The 19,341-nt window shown below is 43.3% G+C and overlaps 2 protein-coding genes across 8 annotated transcripts in view; one reads left to right on the forward strand and one right to left on the reverse strand.

The window, feature by feature from the left end:
* Positions 1 to 9,176, reverse strand: part of LOC118291065 (sodium/hydrogen exchanger 9) — a 62,438-nt gene extending 53,262 nt beyond the window's left edge. For 2 of the 4 annotated variants that reach the window (XM_035618958.2, XM_035618959.2), the window contains exons 1-5: positions 8,913 to 9,174; positions 7,940 to 8,139; positions 3,859 to 3,936; positions 3,597 to 3,673; positions 818 to 933 (exon numbers count right to left, since the gene is read on the reverse strand). In XM_035618958.2, coding sequence (XP_035474851.2) covers positions 818 to 933; positions 3,597 to 3,673; positions 3,859 to 3,936; positions 7,940 to 8,139; positions 8,913 to 9,063 — 622 coding nt within the window. In that variant the 5' untranslated portion in view covers positions 9,064 to 9,174. Of the gene's footprint in view, positions 1 to 817; positions 934 to 3,596; positions 3,674 to 3,858; positions 3,937 to 7,939; positions 8,140 to 8,912 lie in introns of all 4 variants that reach the window. The other 2 variants (XR_004786534.2, XM_035618957.2) reach the window with 2 other exon arrangements.
* Positions 9,177 to 10,098: 922 nt separating this feature from the next.
* The window catches only part of dipk2ab (divergent protein kinase domain 2Ab), a 32,167-nt gene continuing 22,924 nt past the window's right edge, over positions 10,099 to 19,341 (forward strand). The window contains exons 1-3 of one of the 4 annotated variants that reach the window (XM_035619327.2): positions 10,099 to 10,588; positions 15,168 to 15,246; positions 17,362 to 18,257. In XM_035619327.2, coding sequence (XP_035475220.2) covers positions 17,604 to 18,257 — 654 coding nt within the window. In that variant the 5' untranslated portion in view covers positions 10,099 to 10,588; positions 15,168 to 15,246; positions 17,362 to 17,603. The remainder of the gene's footprint in view (positions 10,589 to 15,167; positions 15,247 to 17,361; positions 18,258 to 19,341) is intronic. The other 3 variants (XM_047329874.1, XM_047329873.1, XM_047329875.1) reach the window with 3 other exon arrangements.

Here is a 19,341-nt window from a genome sequence, read left to right on the forward strand (position 1 = left end):
GTCATTAAAATCTTCAATCTTCAGGGCTTTATGACATGGATATAAAAGAGCATTATTACTCAAAACTACAACGTTTAGAGAGTCACTGTGTCTGTGTGTGTGTGTGTGTGTGTGTGTGTGTGTGTGTGTGTGTGTGTGTGTGTGTGTGAATGCAAATGCACAAGGGAGAGAAACAGATATTTGAATGGCTCCCTTATAGAGAATCAGAGAGCCGGCGCCCTATTTGGACAGCACGAGATGGAGGCGGCCTAGGGTTCTTGGAGTTTGGGCCATCTATGCACTGCAGTGTGATTCTAATCAAAGTGACGAGGGCGCTGGGGCCGACAGAGAGATGAGCTCAGCGTGGCATGGTAAATTTAACTTCAGTCAGAGTGACAGCTGCACTATAATCTGCAGCTCCTCTTTGACACTCACCCGGATCAACCACTTATTGATATCAATAATTCAGTATTAAATGGGGACATTAACATTGCCCCTGTCGCAGAGTCTCAGAATGCCTCCCCACATCCCACTTGACTGCTCTTGAAGAGCGAAGATTATATTGTTGCTCCAATCGGGGGAAAAAGTGCAATGAATTCAAACTAGTTGGGGCATTGGGACTTCGTTAATCTCTGTTATCCACCAGCGCGCTAAGACAAGAAAATAATGGATATACACAGTATAAGGCTAGACCCGGATGTTTTATATTTACATATGTGCAATAGGAACAGAGAAATGAGCGAATGCTTGTTTTAAACCCACATGTGTTTAAAAAGATCAATGCTGCGGCCAGAAGTGATGCGAGTTACTGTACGATTTCATTTGTAAGGCCAACTACCTGGGTCAGTGGCTGACATAATGGCACCAAACAGGAGGCAATCCGTGAAGAAGAAGTCTCCCTCTGCTGCGCGGCCCAATATTACCATCAGTCTGGTGAAGCCGTAGACACAGGCCCTGGGATTGAGGACAGACAGACGGGAGGACACACAGTGAGATCATTCCTCTCTCAGTCATCACTGTAGCCACAGCAGGGCTTCCCATGAGTAGTCTGGATAATGGGGCCAGACGCTACCAGCGGGTGAATTGACCCGTGTCCGGGCAGCGGCTGCTTAGCGCAGGTGGACGCATAAAGCTGTGACTCTCCTGGGTAGCATAAAATGTAACTACTTTTAACGTGTGTGCTCGCTTGTGTGTGTGTGCATGCGTGTTTGTACCGACAACAACCTCACCTACCTGCATACACACACCCACACACATGAAAACCTTTTTTTTTCCTCTATCTCTACATCTTTTCACCTGGCTTCATTTTACCTCAGTATTATGAGCTCTCTGACACAATAAAATGACAAAAGAATGATGGCTGTGTGTGTGTGTGTGTGTGTGTGTGTGTGTGTGTGTGTGTGTGTGTGTGTGTGTGTGTCAATAGAGAATCACACACAAAAGACGAAAACCAAGAGGAGAGTTTGAGAAGGGCATTGTGACAGAAATAAAAAGAAGTTTATAACTGTCCCTGAATGCACCACTTCCCCTTATAAAAATATTGCACACTAAATGTCTTTTCAGAATTTAACAGTGCAGCTGTGCTTTCTGACTGGTTACGTGCTACTGTGGAGCATCCCATAATAGTCAGTATGCCAGCTTGTCCTCCAGGGATCCTTTCTGTCCATTTGCATGACTCTGTTGCCATGGTGACGGCACACGACCTGTCCCCAAGGCACGGATATAAAGCACTGACCCAAGGGACTGGCAGAGGAAGTGAATGTACTTTGTCAGTAGGGTCAGTAAGGGTCCCTCAACCCCCATGACATTGTCTTTCCCCTATGGGCATGGCACACTCCCTGACAAGAAACAGGATTGGTCAGGTCGCGGTAGCTAGCGTTGAAGAATGCGCACGTGACCCAACATGTCAAACCCTGCCGTGCCTCCCAGGAGCATTGGGGAGACAATCCTGGGGCAGGAATAATGGATGGAAGAAAGAAGGACGGGAAGCCAGGACAGACAAAATCCTTAATTCTACAGTTCATGAACTTTAGCAATGGATAAAATCCTCGACAAATGATTAGAGAGTGGAGATAATGGCATGAATAAACAACAAATACAATAACATCAACACCTTTCAAAGTGTCAGAATATCAAACATTTGTTAACTTTACATGTTATATTGAGAGGTGGTGGCAGTGGTGGGGTGTGTATTGCCCATTAAAAGCTTGAACTGTTTTTCCTGATCATCAAGGACCCTTGTTTACAGGCAAACAACCAAACGGTGAGTTGTGAATTTTCCACAGTCCTTTTGTGCAACAAATAAAGTGCTTCACTAAGCACTGGTTTGCAAAGATCTGCTTCCTCCAAAGTCTGAGAGCGCCATCTAGCTTTGTGAGGCCAAAACAGCCTGCTAAGTTTCTGTGAACAGTGTTCATATTCCATATTATGCTAAGTAAAAAATGTAAACCAATGTTAAGTTAAATCTGCTTGATTTTTTCTCTCTTTTTGAGTGTGCTGTTTATGCACACTATAGAGGTTTTAGACATTTTGACTTTTCATAATAAAAAGTCCAGGTGTAATTAATAACATTAATAATGGCTCCATCTCATGTCCGACTGTTCCAGGGTCTTAGTGCCTTGCAGGCCGGCACACTCACTGGAACGGCTGACTGGGGTCCTTTCATTGAACAGAGCGGTAAATAATGCTATTAGCCACAATCTGTGCTTTTCCCGCTTTGCTGACGCACTGCACCAAGCAAACAGAGCAGCTAGTCACAGCTGCAAAACTGTACATCTATATGATTTTTATGGCTGTGAAGCACACATATTGCACATCATTTCTTGTTGGCTCAAAACAGTAAAGAACATTGATTTCATGAACCACTGCGTCACTGTAACTCTGTTGTTTGTTTGCTCCTCTGAGCACATGAGCATCAAGGCTGTGTGCCTCTCCTCCTCCCTCCCTCTCTTCTCTCTTTAACTCTCCCGTAGTTTTGTGCTTTCTCATCTCCCTCTCTTCCAATTATTCTCTGCAGGGATTTTCGCAAAGGATTCTGCAGAGTCTGGCTCTTTGCAAGCCTTCTTTCTGCCCCCGTGTTCCTGCCCCATCACCTGCTGCAACAACTATTACTATTAGACTAATTGGTGTCAATAATGTTACTGTTATTTTTATTTTTGTTGTTATTTCCTTTACTTAATATCTCTTTGTTGAACTTGGATTTGGAACCTTTGCACAACTAAACCTGAGCCTCGTTCGATCTGTTCCATATAAAAAGTGCCTTGAGATAACTCCCGGTATGATTTGGTGCTTAGAAATAAAGTTGACTTGACTTTATACTAATAATTGCAGAAACAGCATACTGTGACAATACACTACATGCACTTGGCTTCGTGACGTACTTCAGTTTCAAAATAATGCTGCTGGTCTGTTTCTGGTTTACCGTTACTGCATATTCACTACTTCATTCAGAGTTTTGTCACGGGTGTACCCAGGAAAATGTCAATTTGTCTTAGGTTTTACCCTCTGTAGCTACTTGAAAAGTCCCCGGTTTAGTGCTTTATCTAACATCCAGTGATCTGTGTGTTTTATTATGTTTTTCTGGTGTTCATTTTTGTGAATGAACAAAGACGACTTACCCGATAGCCATGCAGCTGATAATGGTACCCAAAAAGGCAAAGGTCAGAACAGGTCCCATATTGTCAATTAATCGTTTCTGGAATAGTAATCAAACGGAACAGCAATTAGTAAATACCAAACAAACAAGTCGATAAAAGAACAGAACATTCGCTTTCATGTAACACTACAGTAAATCGGTGGCAGTACAACCTGAAAGGAAAAGTCCTTTGATAATGTCTTTTTCCCACTATTCTTGGAGACATGTCAGGGCAGCAGTCTCACCTGATTAAGGGTGTAAGCTCCGTGGAAGATGATGGGTGGCAGGAAAAGATTGAAAAGGACTTCGGGATCAAAGGTCTCCTGTGAAAAAAGACAGAGCTGTTATGTTGGTGACTGACAGGGCTCCGTGGGGAGCGAGAGGACTCCGTTTACTGAACGTGACTGACACACACCCGCACACACACACGCGCGCACACACAGATTTAGTTTTGCAGGCTGGTGCTTCTTCCTTGTCTCTTTGAAATCCAGTGTCACAATAGTCTCCAGGTACCATGACAACCTTATCTGCCCTCTCTTTCGAAAAAAAAAGAAAAAAAAGACACATGCTGTTAATAGGAAAATGGGAAAATGGGACAATTCAGGCATATGGACCAATGTTCAGGCTGTGTTAGCTACAAAAAAAATAGGATTCCATGTACCTAAACAAAAATCGAATATCTTCTCAACAACACACTTCAGTATTGCCACTAGATGGTGCAGCACTTCATCTTAGACACTTCGGTCACCTATAATATCATTACTTTGTACTGCATTAGAATTATGTCCAGCGCCCTGACGCCACAGATTTCCACAGCCGATTACAGCAAATCACAATACAGAGTGAGGAGTCTAGCTGGATGGGTCATTCTTCACCACAGAGGCTCCCAGCATTCATTGGAACAAGAATAAGCGAGCACCATTAGTGTAGCCGCACGTTTTCAGGCAAGATGGAATAATCAAACTTTCTAATCACAGAAAGATACATTAGAACATACATGTTAACCAGAGTGAACAGTTTTGGTGCATTCTGAGAACGTTCTCTGTCTGTTTCTCATCCTTGCAATATGATGCAATGCACGCCACTCAGAAAGGTAGGCTTTCATGTCCCTCATCCTTGTATCATTTTTATGTCTATTGTGGGTACACTCTGAGGATCAAACCGCAGTGACGATAAAATACAGCTACTTTTTCCCTGATTCCCACATCCCACAAGATCTGCACAAGATTGCACACACAAAAAAATGTTATTCCAATTCAATTACATTTCAGTCTAAAAGGCAAGATGTGATGATGCCGCTTGCTGAAATTGGGTTGTGGTCACAGAACTTTGAGAATGGCCTAGATAATAAAAAAAGAATCAAAAGGTTGAAGCAGCCTGAATACCATGAATATTTGGATATTTGAAAATTAGCCTGTCTCTGTAAATGCACATTTGAGTTTTGGAGAGCACTGACATGTGCATGTGGGGATGTGGATAATTGCATTTCTATTTTAATTTTCAGTTCTAATGCCGGAAAGCCTGATATAGAGTTTGGAGAGCCACCACGCTTTCTCAGTAATTCACACTTGAAATGGTTGCTGGAGCCACAAATTGCTCCTATCTTTCTGCTGCTATCACCTTGCCTCAATATAAATTACTTTTTCGCAGATGCAATTACCCAAAAAGCACAATACTTATATTTTTTTTCAACTGTGCAGCCTGTGCATGACAAATGCAAACCTGCATGAAAGAGACTAATACAGATGCTATAATCAATAAATTATGCATATGCTGGTGGTTTTATTCTAAGGACCACCTGCACCACAGAGTCAAGGATGGAAGTGTGCTATATACACTAATTGCCTCTTCAGTTGAGCAACACTAAATTTAATCAGACCACAAACTTTAATGCCCTACTCCCAAGTGGCACATAATGGACTCGGTAATGCAATGAAATCCTTATCTCTCCCTGTTCGGTCCCCATATGTATCAGGCTTAATGGCATGGAGGCTACGCAGAATGGTATGACCGATGTAATGGCCTTTGTGGTCCCCTCTGCTGGGGTGCTAATGAGATCCCACCATTCAAAGGGACCAAAGAGTCCAAGCCATTAGTGAAGAGTTACACTTGGCCTGGATGATTTGTAAGGTTCACGGTTCATTTATTCCCATTCTCTCGGTTTGAAATATCCCTCTCAGATTAAGAAATGCATTTTCAAATACAATCCACGTCCTGTCATGCTTGTTGGTCACTATATCGCTTAATCCCATGGCTCAATGCTAAGTTTCTTCAATGTGACAAACCACTCTGATACCACTGATAAAATATGAAAGCAAGCCAGAAACAGTAATAATACCAATGACAACCAGAGGCCCATATCAAGGCTTAGGCTCTTCTATTTGACAGTGACATTAGAGCCACTAACTATTTCCTTTTTAACTAATAATTGCTGTGAGAAGTTTGCTGCACTCTGGTTTAAGCTATAACAGTTGTAGTTATTAAGCAAATACATTATATGTCACTTGATTACGTGTTTAACGATCTTCATGCAGAGCTCAAATCAAACATGCAGCATTCAAAATTAGAGCCCGACCGATATTGTATTTTTTGGGGCCGATGCCGATATTACAGAGTAAAAAAGTTTGATACTCTTTATATATAGGGGGAAAGCTCATTTCAACACATGATAAATCTAAATATTACAATGTCTATATAACAAACTGACCATATATTTGACATATAAAATGTTGATCTGAAAAGTAACGAGTAACTGTAGCTGTAAAATAAATGCGGTGGAGTCAAAAGTACAATATAAGTATAAAGTAGCAGCGGGAATTTAATTAAACCAGTACTGTCTCGCCATCCCGGAAACATAAGATTGCATTCTTGTACAATTGCAATTGACATAATATAACATGTTTGTAATAAAATATATATTTTTTAAATTAAGCTTTCGTTGGGAGATTTCAAGTGCTCTTGGGTGCTGCTTAGTGCCCCTGTGGCCACCAGGTGGCACCCAAGTTCGCTTATGACTAGGTCCGGCCCTGTCGGTGATACAGATATTTCTATGGTAGGCCGATATCGACCGATTAAATCGGCCAACCGATAAATTGGTCAGGCTCTATTAAAATGTATAATTCTTCCTCCCTAATAAAAGGGAAAAACTAATGCTTATTATTCATAAAGAATATACAAATATATAGAAAAATGAAAAATGATCAGTGCAGATTTCTGTACATTAACATAACCATATGTACGGTTGATAGTGTACTACATTAGTTATAATGGAAACAAAATAAAACAAAGGTTTCAGTTCTTTGAAACATAATGATGACAAATGCGTAAAAAAATAATTGCATAAAATATTAACAGAGAAACTTTGTGACAACAATTTTCATAAAAACAATGGAATCGTACTAATTTAGAACCTACAACTGATGTGTACACAGCATTTTGTGCTTTGTAATATTGTTTACAATCAACAGTCCCCTCATGCACATACAGATAGATATTCAGAAGCATTAGGGTGTTCTGTTTCGCACGTTAAGATGGCCCGGAGTGGGTTAGGGTTACCTCACATATTTCCTGCAGCGCAAAGCAGTCCGGCATAATGTCACTTGCAAAATAATTTCATTGTCTGAATTGTGCATGTAAACACACAACTTGGAAAATGTATTGAGAGGAGGAGCACAGTTTACATGAAAAAATAAGTTGAGGTATTAATTGTATTCGCTCAGTTGTTGGTAGGAATATACTTTCAAAAAAAAATGTTGTTATAAAGCCTCTTTGTTCATTGATCTGACCCTTTGTGTTGCTCCATTCTGCTCTGCTAGAGTTACAGTATCTAGTCTGTTTAATGGTTTCTGTGTTTAGTTGTCTTCTAATTTCCCCTTTGTTGACAAAGCACACCTGAAAATGTAATCTCTCCTATCTGTTCCTCAACAAAAACCCTAATATAGGTTAAATTGCTCTCTTGCCCCCCCCCCTTCTTCCTCTCTATGTTCCAGCACTCACTTGTTTCCTTAATAACAAAAAGACCATGGAGGTAATTTAGAGGAAAACCAATCACTAACAACCATTACAGGAGACTGTGGAAGTAAATACCCAACAAAGACATGGGACAAAATATAAATGTGATAAAAGGGAAGATAATGAAGGGGGAAAAAATGTCCCCGCTATAATATCAATTATGCAGCTTTTTAAAGTAAATGTTTTATCAGGGCAGGTTGTTTTGCTATCCACTAGTGCCTTTGTTGTGTCACAATGTGCAAAACTAATCCAAATGCTTTTTTCTTTGTGGTTGTATGCATGTGCGGCCAAGTCAAATCTGACTGCCATAGTTACCGTACGAAGGGCGGAGGTCGGTGGGCATCTTTGGTCTAGTTTTCCAACGTGCCTGTAACAGTGCCCGTGTGACGTGACGTTGACCATCAAAATTTGAGGAGGGCTGTTAAGAGCATCACAACTGCACACGCTCTCCACAGTTTCCATGTGCACTACCCGGGCAAACGGCAAGCATCTCACTGTTAACCCCAGAAGCATCCCTGCAGAGGATTACAAATATAAAAATAAAAATAATCAGCTGTTATGAAAACAATGGTAATCCTCTAACACCTTTGATACAAGAACGACAACAGGCTACAATAATATTCCATGAGTATATCATTTATCATCATCATGCAAATACTACAGTTCAAAATTGTGTGACAATAATGATTATAACAGTCGAGGTAGAGGGTCATACAACAAATGACCCACAACAATTAAAACAAATGTACCATGTAAAAGAAAACTTTCTATATTGTAATAGTGATGAAAATACACTTTTAAATATTGCATGAATAAAGTATACAACTCTTTGAGCCCTTGTGGTATCTGGAAATAACTAATAATTAATGTAGGCTTTTTGGTGTAATGGTAGGATGAGTCAGATTTGATTCATCACCATAAAAACAACCCCCAAACGTATATAAAGGTAATATATGTGTAAGGTATATATATATATATATATATCACACCTTTGTAATATCATCATTCTTAACTTTTCCTTAAGGCTGTGGACATCAATTATACGAGCTTACTTACATCAGATTGGTAGATTGGTTGAGGATGTTTTGTAAATTGTGGATGTTCCACAAAAATGAGTGTAAACGAGGTTCTGCAAATAAAAAATGGTGGATGGACGTAAAATGTGGTCCTCCACTCCATCCCTCCTAAATCCCCCCAAACTATGGAAATTGTGACATGTGAATGAGTAGTTCAGGAAGTGCTGTAGAATAACTGCTTCCGCACTTTATAGTTTAAGTTGGCTACTTACCATAGAACAGTGCACCTCCAGTTTCAGTTACTATCCCATATTTGAACTGTTTTAACTTCCACACACTGAGAATGGTTATCAGGCCCAAGCTGACTGCTGCGAGGGCCAGCAGCGCTCCACTGTCGTGGCTGAGGCTCACACTGTCCGACATCTTCAAAGCATCTAAAGGTCAAACTTTTCGGAAACAAGAGCTGCACTTCTGATTCAATTCAGCAGCAGGAACATCCGCATCAGCAGCAGCCAGCCCGAGCTGTGCCGCCTTCAGGGCTGCTGGGAAAGATCCTCCTTTTAACTGATGGGTTCTTTTAACCCATAGGCCCCCCCCCCCCCCCCCCCCCCCCCATTTTTAAAAATGTAATATATATATGGCCTGCTTAAATATTTGTATGGACATGTATGGTTTAAATTCTACACTGTTGGTCAGGAGAAAATAAGAGTTCACATTTATCGAGAGACATGCTAACGTCGTCGAGTCTTTCATGCTCAAACAGTTACGGTATATCCGAAAGTCTTTTAACGCACCAGACATCCGGTGTCATCCTCTCGTTTTCCAGCAGGAGGCGTCAAATACAAACAAATGCCCGGGGTGTTCTGACGAGCCCACTATGAGAGAGACCGGGGCACTGACTCCACCGTCTCTTAGATCCCTGTTTCGTCGCTCAAAGTAAATCAGTCATGGGCCTTGATTAGGAGTTAATTAATGAAATAGTAGGTTAAGGTTTTTATAGTGGTGACGTATTTTTTAATCTTCCATTAACTCGGATTTGCCGTACAAATTATGAAATAAAAAACTCAATTAAAATTTCAAAATCTTCAAAAATTAGACAAAGGCTGAAAATTGAATGTAAGACGTAACTCATGTTAACATATGTTGTCCAACAGAGAAAACAAGGGTCTTTTTACGCTCAGCTTTGGCCACATAGGCCACCTCCAGCCCAGTGTGATACAGTGTCTCTATATCATTATCTCTTTATATGTACAGTTGTGTTCATTTATTCCATACATTTATTTTAATTTTAATTATCATTTCCAGTTTGGATATTCTGTTTCTTTTTCCTGACCATATTGAAAAATGAAAAATTCAGCTTTGGGGCTGAAGCGCCGGCGCTGGCGTTCCAGACCGGATCAATCGCAGCACGGTCGCCTTAGCAACCCGCGGCCGCAAACAAGACGGCGGGTGTCGTAAAGCGAAGAGAGGCTGCTGTTGAAAAGAGTCGAAACGGAACCCATTGTGGCGTGGACGAGGAGTGAGCCGCTGCCCGCGGAGAAGAGGAGGAGAAAAGAAAGCGACCGTCGAGCGCAGGACGGACCCCGATGCCGCGCGCACTGACGTGGACGTCGCCGCGCGACACAGGCGGCCGTCGTGCTTTGTGAGGAGGGCGCGCGCCGTCTGCTCGGAGAAAGGTCCGGTACGTGAAGAGTTAAGACTCGGCGTCCCAACTGTTTATCCGCGCAGCTAGCAGGCTAGCAGGCTACACAACCCACGGCGGCCGGACACGGGGAGCCCGTGTGAGTGCGCCCCGGCGGAGCGGACCTACGTCGAGAGCTATTTTCGGTCGAGCCGCCGGCGGCGGGCGGTTTTTGAAGTTGCACCCCGTCGCTGCCGGAGCCGCAACTTCGAAGAACAACACGAAGTGAGCGCCGGAGCCTTCCGCCGGTACAGAAGTCGGGACAAGGTTTGTTTCCCCCTTTTTTTTTTTTTTTTTTTGTCTGCCCGCGTCGCCTCGGAAGTTTCCCACTTTTTTCGAACGTGACCCGGCGGAGTGCGAAATTATCAGGAGTCGCTTGGAGTAAACTAGTTGAAGGGAAAAGAAAACCAACAATCCTCTCAGGGTTTCAGTGTCAAACAATCTCTTATTGACGGTAGAGAGAGTTGTTTCCGACAGCAACATTCCTGATCAGATGCCCCCATCCAGGACAGGAAGCGTTTCATTGTCATTGTTTGTTATCACCGACGCTTTCAGCTGCTGATGCTGCCGGTGTCAGGTGTATTGTTGCAACATTTGATGACACTTTTGGGTTATGTTGCTCCCCGTCCGCAGTTGAGTCTTCTCGTCTTCTCCGTAGCTGCCTCCTTTGCATTGCACAGCCACGACAGGTACACACACAACACAAGCTCGTGTTCGACCATGAGACGATACAATGCACCACGGTGCATGATAGAGCAGCATCGTGCACAATCTGCTGCGCGAGCCCCGGGGCGGGTGGAGATCTTTTGATAGAAAGATAAAGCCCTCTGAAGATATAGAACTTCAGCCTCTTTTTTTTTTTTTTTGCCCTTGTAACACAAGTTATCTCGGCAACAACTGTGTTCATTGGCTTCGGGGGACATTGCCTTTTGAGATTTTCTCAATTGAAAGGCATTGCTGCAGACTGAACAGGTGTTTGCATTGCTTCACCATTATTTGGCACTGAAGTTTATCCTGCCTCCCCCCCCCAACACACACACACACACACACACACACACACATTCAAAAACACTGTACCTCAACAGGTTTCTGACCGAGCCGACTTGATTTGGATTGATTTGCCATGTATTTGCCTTCCTCGTCGCCGTGAGCAAACAGGAGGTTGAGTGATTTGCCTGTCGGATCGAAGGACTTGGGGCTGAAAATGAAAGCGTTATACTCGGTAAATGGCTGAATCGACCTTACCATGAGGTTTGCGACGCATAATAACGACTGTATGCTCGCTTGCAAACTCCTGCCCTTCATTTCTTTACAAGGGGAAAAGTAAATGCATTACCACAACAGTCCTACTGTTTGGTCCAGATAAAGATTCTAATAAGTCCTCAGGAATTTGTACTTACAATCTAATGAATAGAATTGGCCGCTCTGGTATGAATTTTTTCCACAAGACGACGTCTAATTGTGGAGCTCCCCTGTCGACTAACCTTGCCCTTTTTTTGCAAGGTTAGTCGACAGGGGAACTATGAAAATAAACCAGTCCACTTAAGCGATCTGCAGGAGGTTGATTTGAATATTTGTCAGCACTCAGCAGGGGAATGTTTTACAGCTGTAGCCCAAAACCCCTTTTGTTTTTTAACCTCCAAACTCACCAAATCCAATCGGGGGAAAAAAATGCAACCTCTACAACAAGTAGAGCAATGTTAGAGGAGTTACCTTAAATGAAATAATTAATGTCTGTCAGATAATGAATCCCTCCCCCCCCCCCGACACACACACACACCCTCCGCACACTCCAAACATATTTCACATTTGTTCAAACTGAAGTTTGTTCTGGCAACTCGTTTTAATCACCTCAAGTGTCGCTTCACTCCGATGACACATTGTGCTTCGCCAGAGCATCAACACGAGATCTGAATGTAGCACAACTCCTCAAACTTTTGCAGAGGGATGCTGGCTCACGAAAGAGGGCAGCTGTTACAATTAAACAATGCAAACGTGTTCTCAGCTGAAGAATCCGGAGCGAGTCTTCCCAGTTCAAGTGTGTCCTTCCAAACAGCTGCGGCAGTTTGGCGCAAAACGGATACCATTGATATTCTCATTAAAATCCCCAGCGTTTGGTCTGGGCCAGAGACGAATTCACTAATGTTCACGTGGGGACGCCGCTAATTGTTGTTTATATTCTGAGGATTCAATGTTCCATGAGGCGTGCGAAATGTTACCGTCGTCTGTGTCTATCCATCACTGTCTCCATCTCTTTGCTGTACTCGGGCAATCCCACTGTGGCTGAATGTTTTTGTGATCAAACATTATTGACTCGCTCAGTCGATAACCTTGACAACAGTAGTTCCTCTCTCCAGCTAGAGCCACTCATTGCAATGGAAGAGAGGGGGCTGCGGGGGTCAGAGGAGGCTTTTTCCGAGCTTTGAGTAGGGCTTTCACGGTAATGCCGGCTCCGGTCTCCGGGGGTAGACGCATTTGTGTGTGTATTTGTGCGTGTGTGTGTGTGTTTATGTGTCTCATTCAGAGATGGAGAACTGCTGCTCTGTATTCAAGTGATATCTTTCCATTCATTTCCATCGCAGGAGCAATAACTCTGAGTTTCTCTCACCTTGCAGTCCATTAGCTATACATTGGTTATATCTCTTTTTGCTCTCTCGCTTCCTCCGTCACCATATTCCAGTCCGTTTCACCACTTCCTCTTTGCACTCTCTTTTGCATTTCCAGTGGAATTAATAAAGCATGTTCATGTGTGGCTCGACTTCATTATATCATAATGAAGTTTAGCCTCAGGTGCAGTGAAGTAAATGGGTTAGCCCGAGAGTAGCCTTGTCCTCGTGCACCATTATCCAATACCAGCTTTGCACAATGAGCTGTAAGAAAGATTATTCAGGGCGGAAATTTCTTTTTCAACCTCCTTCTTTAAAAAAAGGAAAGAAAAAGGAGTCTGTATTATCCGGTCAAAAAGTTTAATAAAGGTTGTAATATTACGATGTCATCGTCAGCTCTCTCGACCTTTTGTCATTCTGTTTTAAGACGACATGGGGCCTATTGCTTCATCTGTCGCATTTTCAGTCCCAGTAATGAGCCATTTTGCGGCTCTTAACATCTGCCAAACTTGGAACATTTTGAATGCAAGACTCATCCCCCATGCATGAGGAGTCAGGCATCCTTTGATTTGCCCTCCTTTCTCTGCCTCTCTTTCGATGTGCTCACCACCATATACTTTGGAGACCAAGAACGCAGAAAACTTTCTCAGCCCACTTTTGGCAGCTGCTGTGTTCGATTTTTTTTGTCCCCTATCCCGATCGAGTCATTTAATATCGAGTGTCTGCCGATACTGATCTGATTCTTGTATTTTCCCAGATTATACAGTTGCACAGTGAACACTTGAAGTACAGTTTTTAAAATCAATCCCATGTATATGATTGAAAAATTATATTGCTCTCATATGCATTTAGAAGAAAAAAAATGTATCCAAGCTGTTCCTTAATGTGTGACTGTAAAAAAAAAAAAACGATTTTGTTTCTATTTTCCTGTCAGCCAAATATGTTTTACGCGTGCGTGTAGTTTGTATGTGCGAGTTTTGAAAAGAAATAGACACCATTGTCGCTGTCGTGAGATGTACGGATTTACTTGAACGCACCTCTCAAGGTGGGTTGCAGGTATGGCGTCAGGTGTGCGACAGTAGAGTATACAACGAGAGAGTCGGGAGACATGTGTACCATGGCTAATTGCAAATGCTAACTGTTGAATTAATACGACGTTGAGACCAACTCAACTGTGTTGTGATTAACGTGGCAGTCACGTGTTTCGGGCCTAGGTTTGTACTCAACAAAGCTGATAATTAAAAAAAAATGCCTTGATCGGCCCTGATACCGATCGTTGAGATCGGATCGGGACATCCCCAATGAGAGGTAATTTGGTGCTTATTCTAAACGGGGTTCTCCTCCTGGTATTGTGCAGCGCACGGAGGGAGCAGAGGCCCCGTGGGGAGGAACGGAGGAGGGGAGCTAATTTAAAACACTTTTTTTTTCCATGGGCACAATGAGGTTTGTTCAAAAGAAAACACTGCCTTCAATTTCACTGCCCGTATATTCCGCTGGGTAACATCTGTCGGAATACGAAACGTCTGGCTATAATTTAGAACTCAAAATGAACTTTACCCTTGTCAAAAACCTGAGTAGGCAACCTTGCCACAGAGCCCTATACATTCTGCCCTCCTCTCTGCATGTCATGTTAAATAACCCTCAGCCATGGGGGTGGCATGCCGCAATAAAGTGAGGCAGACGAATAAATGGTTTTGCAGGTGTAAAATTCACAAGAAGCAGTGTAGAGGGGGTAATTACCAGGGGGAAAATATCCCCCTCTTAAATGAACCATGCCATCATTCCAATAAAGCTGAATGTTTTGGTCTCATTCACACCGTTACTGTGCGTGTAATAGCAGCAGCAGCAGGCTATAAAAGCTAACCTTGTAGCATTTCAATTCTTATACCCTGCGTCCTCCTGCCAAACAAATGTACAGGATCAAGGGTAAGCCATCGTTCGCGGATTTGTACGTTTCGCTCACACATTTCAAGCATTTTTATACCTTGGTTGTCGCTCATTAACAAAAAGGAAAGTGCCAGATGCAAGCTTGTCGTTTCACTCCAGCAATTGGCAAAGTCAGTGACATAATGCAGGTAATGCCCCACAGGTAATTGAGGCCTAACACTCGCGAAGAGGAGGGAGGAGCTCTGTATGCTCCCGGTGTTAGCCGCCAACTCATGCATCTCATTATCCCGCGCTGTCCAGGTCTTGTTCGAGGGCTTTAATTTTCTGCTGTGCTCTCTCTTGCCTTTTCTCAGGAATGAAGAGGTGAACCATCTCCTCGGGCACCTGACTGAGGTTATATTTCATCCTCTTTGAGCCCTTTGCTGATCCTAGGTAAATCTCTTATGTGCTCCCAAGATCTCGCAGCAAGGTCTGTGACACGACTGCCAGTATCAGATGCTAAATGGCACTTGAATCCAAATTGTAAGGCAACAGGATTTTTTTTCCCCAAGCAGTCAGCTCCATCTAGGAGGCACACATCGTTTTTACTCCCACTCAAGTTGTTGTTTTGGGGGGGTAGTTCGTCACACAGTCTTGATTTTCTTATTTTCCCATCTCCCAATATATCATCCTTTTCCAATTTAATAAGAACATCTTTTAGAATTTGAACGTGGCTTTTTTTTTCTAGACGCTGTTGAAAATTGTGTTGGCCTATTTAGTTTATTCAGAATGGACTGAGGTTAATTTATCACATTGGAGTCATTTTTGTCAAAGTCAGCCTGATGTGGACTAACACTTTTATTTATTTGGTTTGCTCAACAAAATGCATGACTTATGATTTTTTTTATGAGTCTGAGACATCTCCGGTTAAGGTGAACACAAAGTAACAAATTGAAAACCTCTCCTAAATTATTAATTTGTACATCTTGAAATTAATTTCACTGTGCTTCATTTTATCACTAAAATATATCATGTTGAGCCACGTCTTGGGAATTGGTGACATTATCAGTACGATTTACATTAGCTGTACAGTTTTGGATGATTTAAAGATTGTTTCCATTTAAAAAGCTGCGAAAAGAGAAACCCTGCCACTCACATTATCCCCATCTTTTTATGGTGAGAGAAAATCATATGCTCACTGTGAGAGTTTAAAAATCCATGAATCATATTTTTCGCAAACGTAATTTAAAAAAAAATAAATTGGTGCAGCTGTTTGAAGTTCCCCTATTTGGATATGGTTTATCTTTTATATTCCACGACCCTTGGCCTTATGTGCTAAGAGGCGTGAGGTAAGAGCGCTCATCTTGACGCCGCACGTCTCTCACAACTGCTGCTCCCGTGGCCGCCTCCACCCCGTCCAAATCTCCCGTCACTTCGAACTGAAGGCGAAATGCAGGGAACCCATCGACACGCACACTATTCACACTAGTGTGCCTACTCGTTAACCATGCCCTCTCAAGTCAGCTGTCCTAATAGGCATGTCCTAATGAGCTCTAATTGAGGATGGCTAATTTGCATGGCCTGAGTCAGTCTTTCTTAAAGCGACTTATAAGATTCATTTCCAAAAAGCCGATTGGGTGATCTAACATGGCTTCATCACGGACAGACTAGGGGGGGGGGGCAGCTTGTGGCTCCATGATCATTGTTCTTATACTGTGAGCCCCTTGATGGTTGTCTTTCTTCCCCCTGCTCAGTTTTTAACCATTCCCTTCTCTGCTAATGTCAATATGTCTAATGGAGGATTCACAGATTCTCTCCCTCCACCACAAACGCCGTTTTAGTGACACCAGCCTTTTTCAAAGAAACAACTTCAAAGCCCGATTAAAACGAAGCAGGGCAGCTCTGATCAAAGGTTAAACTACACAGCGTGACTCCCTTCACAATGAAATGTAAGATTCCTCCATTTGAGGTGAGGACGTTAAAAAAATTAAATAAAATGAAATCAAGATTTCTGAGCTGTTACGCAGACAGCATGTGATTTGCTCAGCATGGGAGGAAAATTGATGGATACTCCTGTAGCTGCAGGAGACTGAGGAATCATCTGCGGGATACATCACATTTTATTGATACCAGAAGAGGATGTTGTAAATGTCCTCTTAATTTGATCACTGGCACTTTTTGTCCATCTTTTACATCCTTTTATCTATCTTCCTATGTTTTTTCCGAGTACAAAAAAATAATTTCCCAGAGAGAGAGAAAGAGAGAGTTCGAACAGGCACAGGCAGGTTTATTGCATTGGCCGTGGGCCATCTCATTTCAGCTCAAAAAGTAATGAAATCTCTCAAATGACCCAAGCATTTCATATTTGTGAGACAATTTCATATGCCAGAGAAAGTGCTTTTGTGTTTTATAGGCTGTATCACATGTTGGGATGTAGGGTTGCACACCCAGCAGAAGAAAAATTAAACCTTTTTTTAAACTTTTTTACCAATTTTTGTGTTTCTGAAATGTTTTTTTTTTTACTTTGCTTTGATGAGTTCTCATATATCTTTCTTTGCTTGATTTCAGACCTTCTGGCTCGAGGTTGTACACAAACATCGAGAAGGGAGAACATGACTCACTGGCCTCTGCCAGAGACTGGCACGGGACAGCTGTGCCAACCTCGCCCCTGCCCGCCGCTTTAGAAGCTACCCAGGTTAGCCATGACGGAGAGGCATTGAGGTTTGCTCCCTGACGATCGTCTCAATACCTCTCCTCCTCCCTATCCCTCAAGACCCCCCCCCCTCCCCTGCCCCTGCCCTGTCCCCATCATGCTGCGCTTCCTTCCTCTCAAACTTGGCCGCCTGTACCGCTGTCTGAAGCTCCTGCTGGTTGTGGGCTTGTTTGTCATCTTGCTGATGAACACCCACAACCTGTTCGCCTCCTTCCAGAAGAACGAGCTCACGGACAGACGCTTTATTAACCTCAACAAGTGTCCAGCCTGCTTTGGCACCAGCTGGTGCCGCAAGTTCATGAACGGCCAGGTCTCCTTTGAGACCTGGGGTCGCCTGCGATTCCTCGACGTATTCAACGTCAAGAATGTTTACTTTGCACAGTACGGTGAGCCAAGAGAGGGCACCCGTCGCGTGGTGCTCAAACGTCTCGGCTCTAACCAGGAGCTGGCCGAGATAGATCAGAAAATCTGCAAGAGGGCCACAGGCAGGCCGCGCTGCGACCTCATCCAGGCAATGTACAAGACTGAATTTGCCCGGATCAACGGCGATGTTCGTCTGCTCACGCCAGAGGTGGTGGAGGGCTGGTCAGACTTGGTGCACTGCCCCTCCCAGAGGCTGCTGGACCGCGTGGTCCGCAGGTATGCTGAGACCAAAGACTCAGGCAGCTTCCTGCTCAAGAACCTGAAGGACACGGAGAGAATGCAGCTGCTCATGACTTTGGCGTTCAACCCGGAACCACTCGTGCTACAGGTACTGTCTGTTAAAACTTTCCTCAGAGCCGTTTAAAGCGTATGTGATTTTACCATTTCAACTGCTCCAATCCACCACAGTATTTTTTTAGACAGTCCCTGCACGCTTAAGCGAAAGTGCATTGTTATGAACGAGCTGAAACAAAAGCTTCCTGTGAGTTGACGGCTAGCTTCGTTTGCCACATATCTTCAGATTTATCAGAGCAGCGTTACCTGCCGGTGATAAATCCACACCAGCAGCAGAGGGAGAGGAGGACGGAGGAAATGACTGATAGTAATGTTTGTGTTTCATTGAGCTTCAAGTGTTTTCATGTCACACGATATCATTTACTTTACTGACATTTGTCTCCAGAGAGATATTTTTGTCATTGCTATAGAAACTGAGTTTATTTATTTTAACCTTTTTTCAAATTTATATTCATTTAAAAAAAAAGAAAAAAATAAGGAACTGCAATCAGGTGTGTTGTACTGATCATAAAAATGGAACATTATATGGCTATGCCCTGGTGAGAGAACCCCCACTGCCTCACTACCTCAACGTAAGCCCTCCAGAAATGTAGGGAAAACCCTGCATTCACACACTCCTGCATGAAAGCATTTGACTTAAGTTGACTTGCGATGGAGCCCTGGGTGCACGGGCCGTGCACTTACACCATGTGGTCCATCAGATGAAGCCCCAGATAGCTGTCAGCTGCCCACGGAATAATTGGTGTCAATTTGGTGGTGACTGTGAGGTTGTCTAGCGTGGCGGATGAGGACGGCATAGGAACTCTACATGCGCACATATCATCATTGCGATATTGACAGTGTTCTCGGCGCCATAGATTTTACTCCGTGCAAGCTTAGTGTTTGTCAGAGTAGTTGATAAGTCACGGTGCCTGGATTAACCTTGCCGCAAAGAAGAGAGGAGCATCAGTACAAAGCGAGCCAGGGTGTTGGCCCCCAGTAAATTACAGGGCGGGAGTCCTCCCTTTCCTTCCTCTTTCAAAGATCTGAGATGAGCCATTACACCCCCCCTAACCTCCAGGCCATGCTCCTGCTCTCTGGAGCACGAATATTCCTCAGAATAGACAAGGGTTTAAGAG

This window comes from Scophthalmus maximus, chromosome 21 (assembly GCF_022379125.1).
Source record: "Scophthalmus maximus strain ysfricsl-2021 chromosome 21, ASM2237912v1, whole genome shotgun sequence".
NCBI lineage: Eukaryota > Metazoa > Chordata > Actinopteri > Pleuronectiformes > Scophthalmidae > Scophthalmus > Scophthalmus maximus.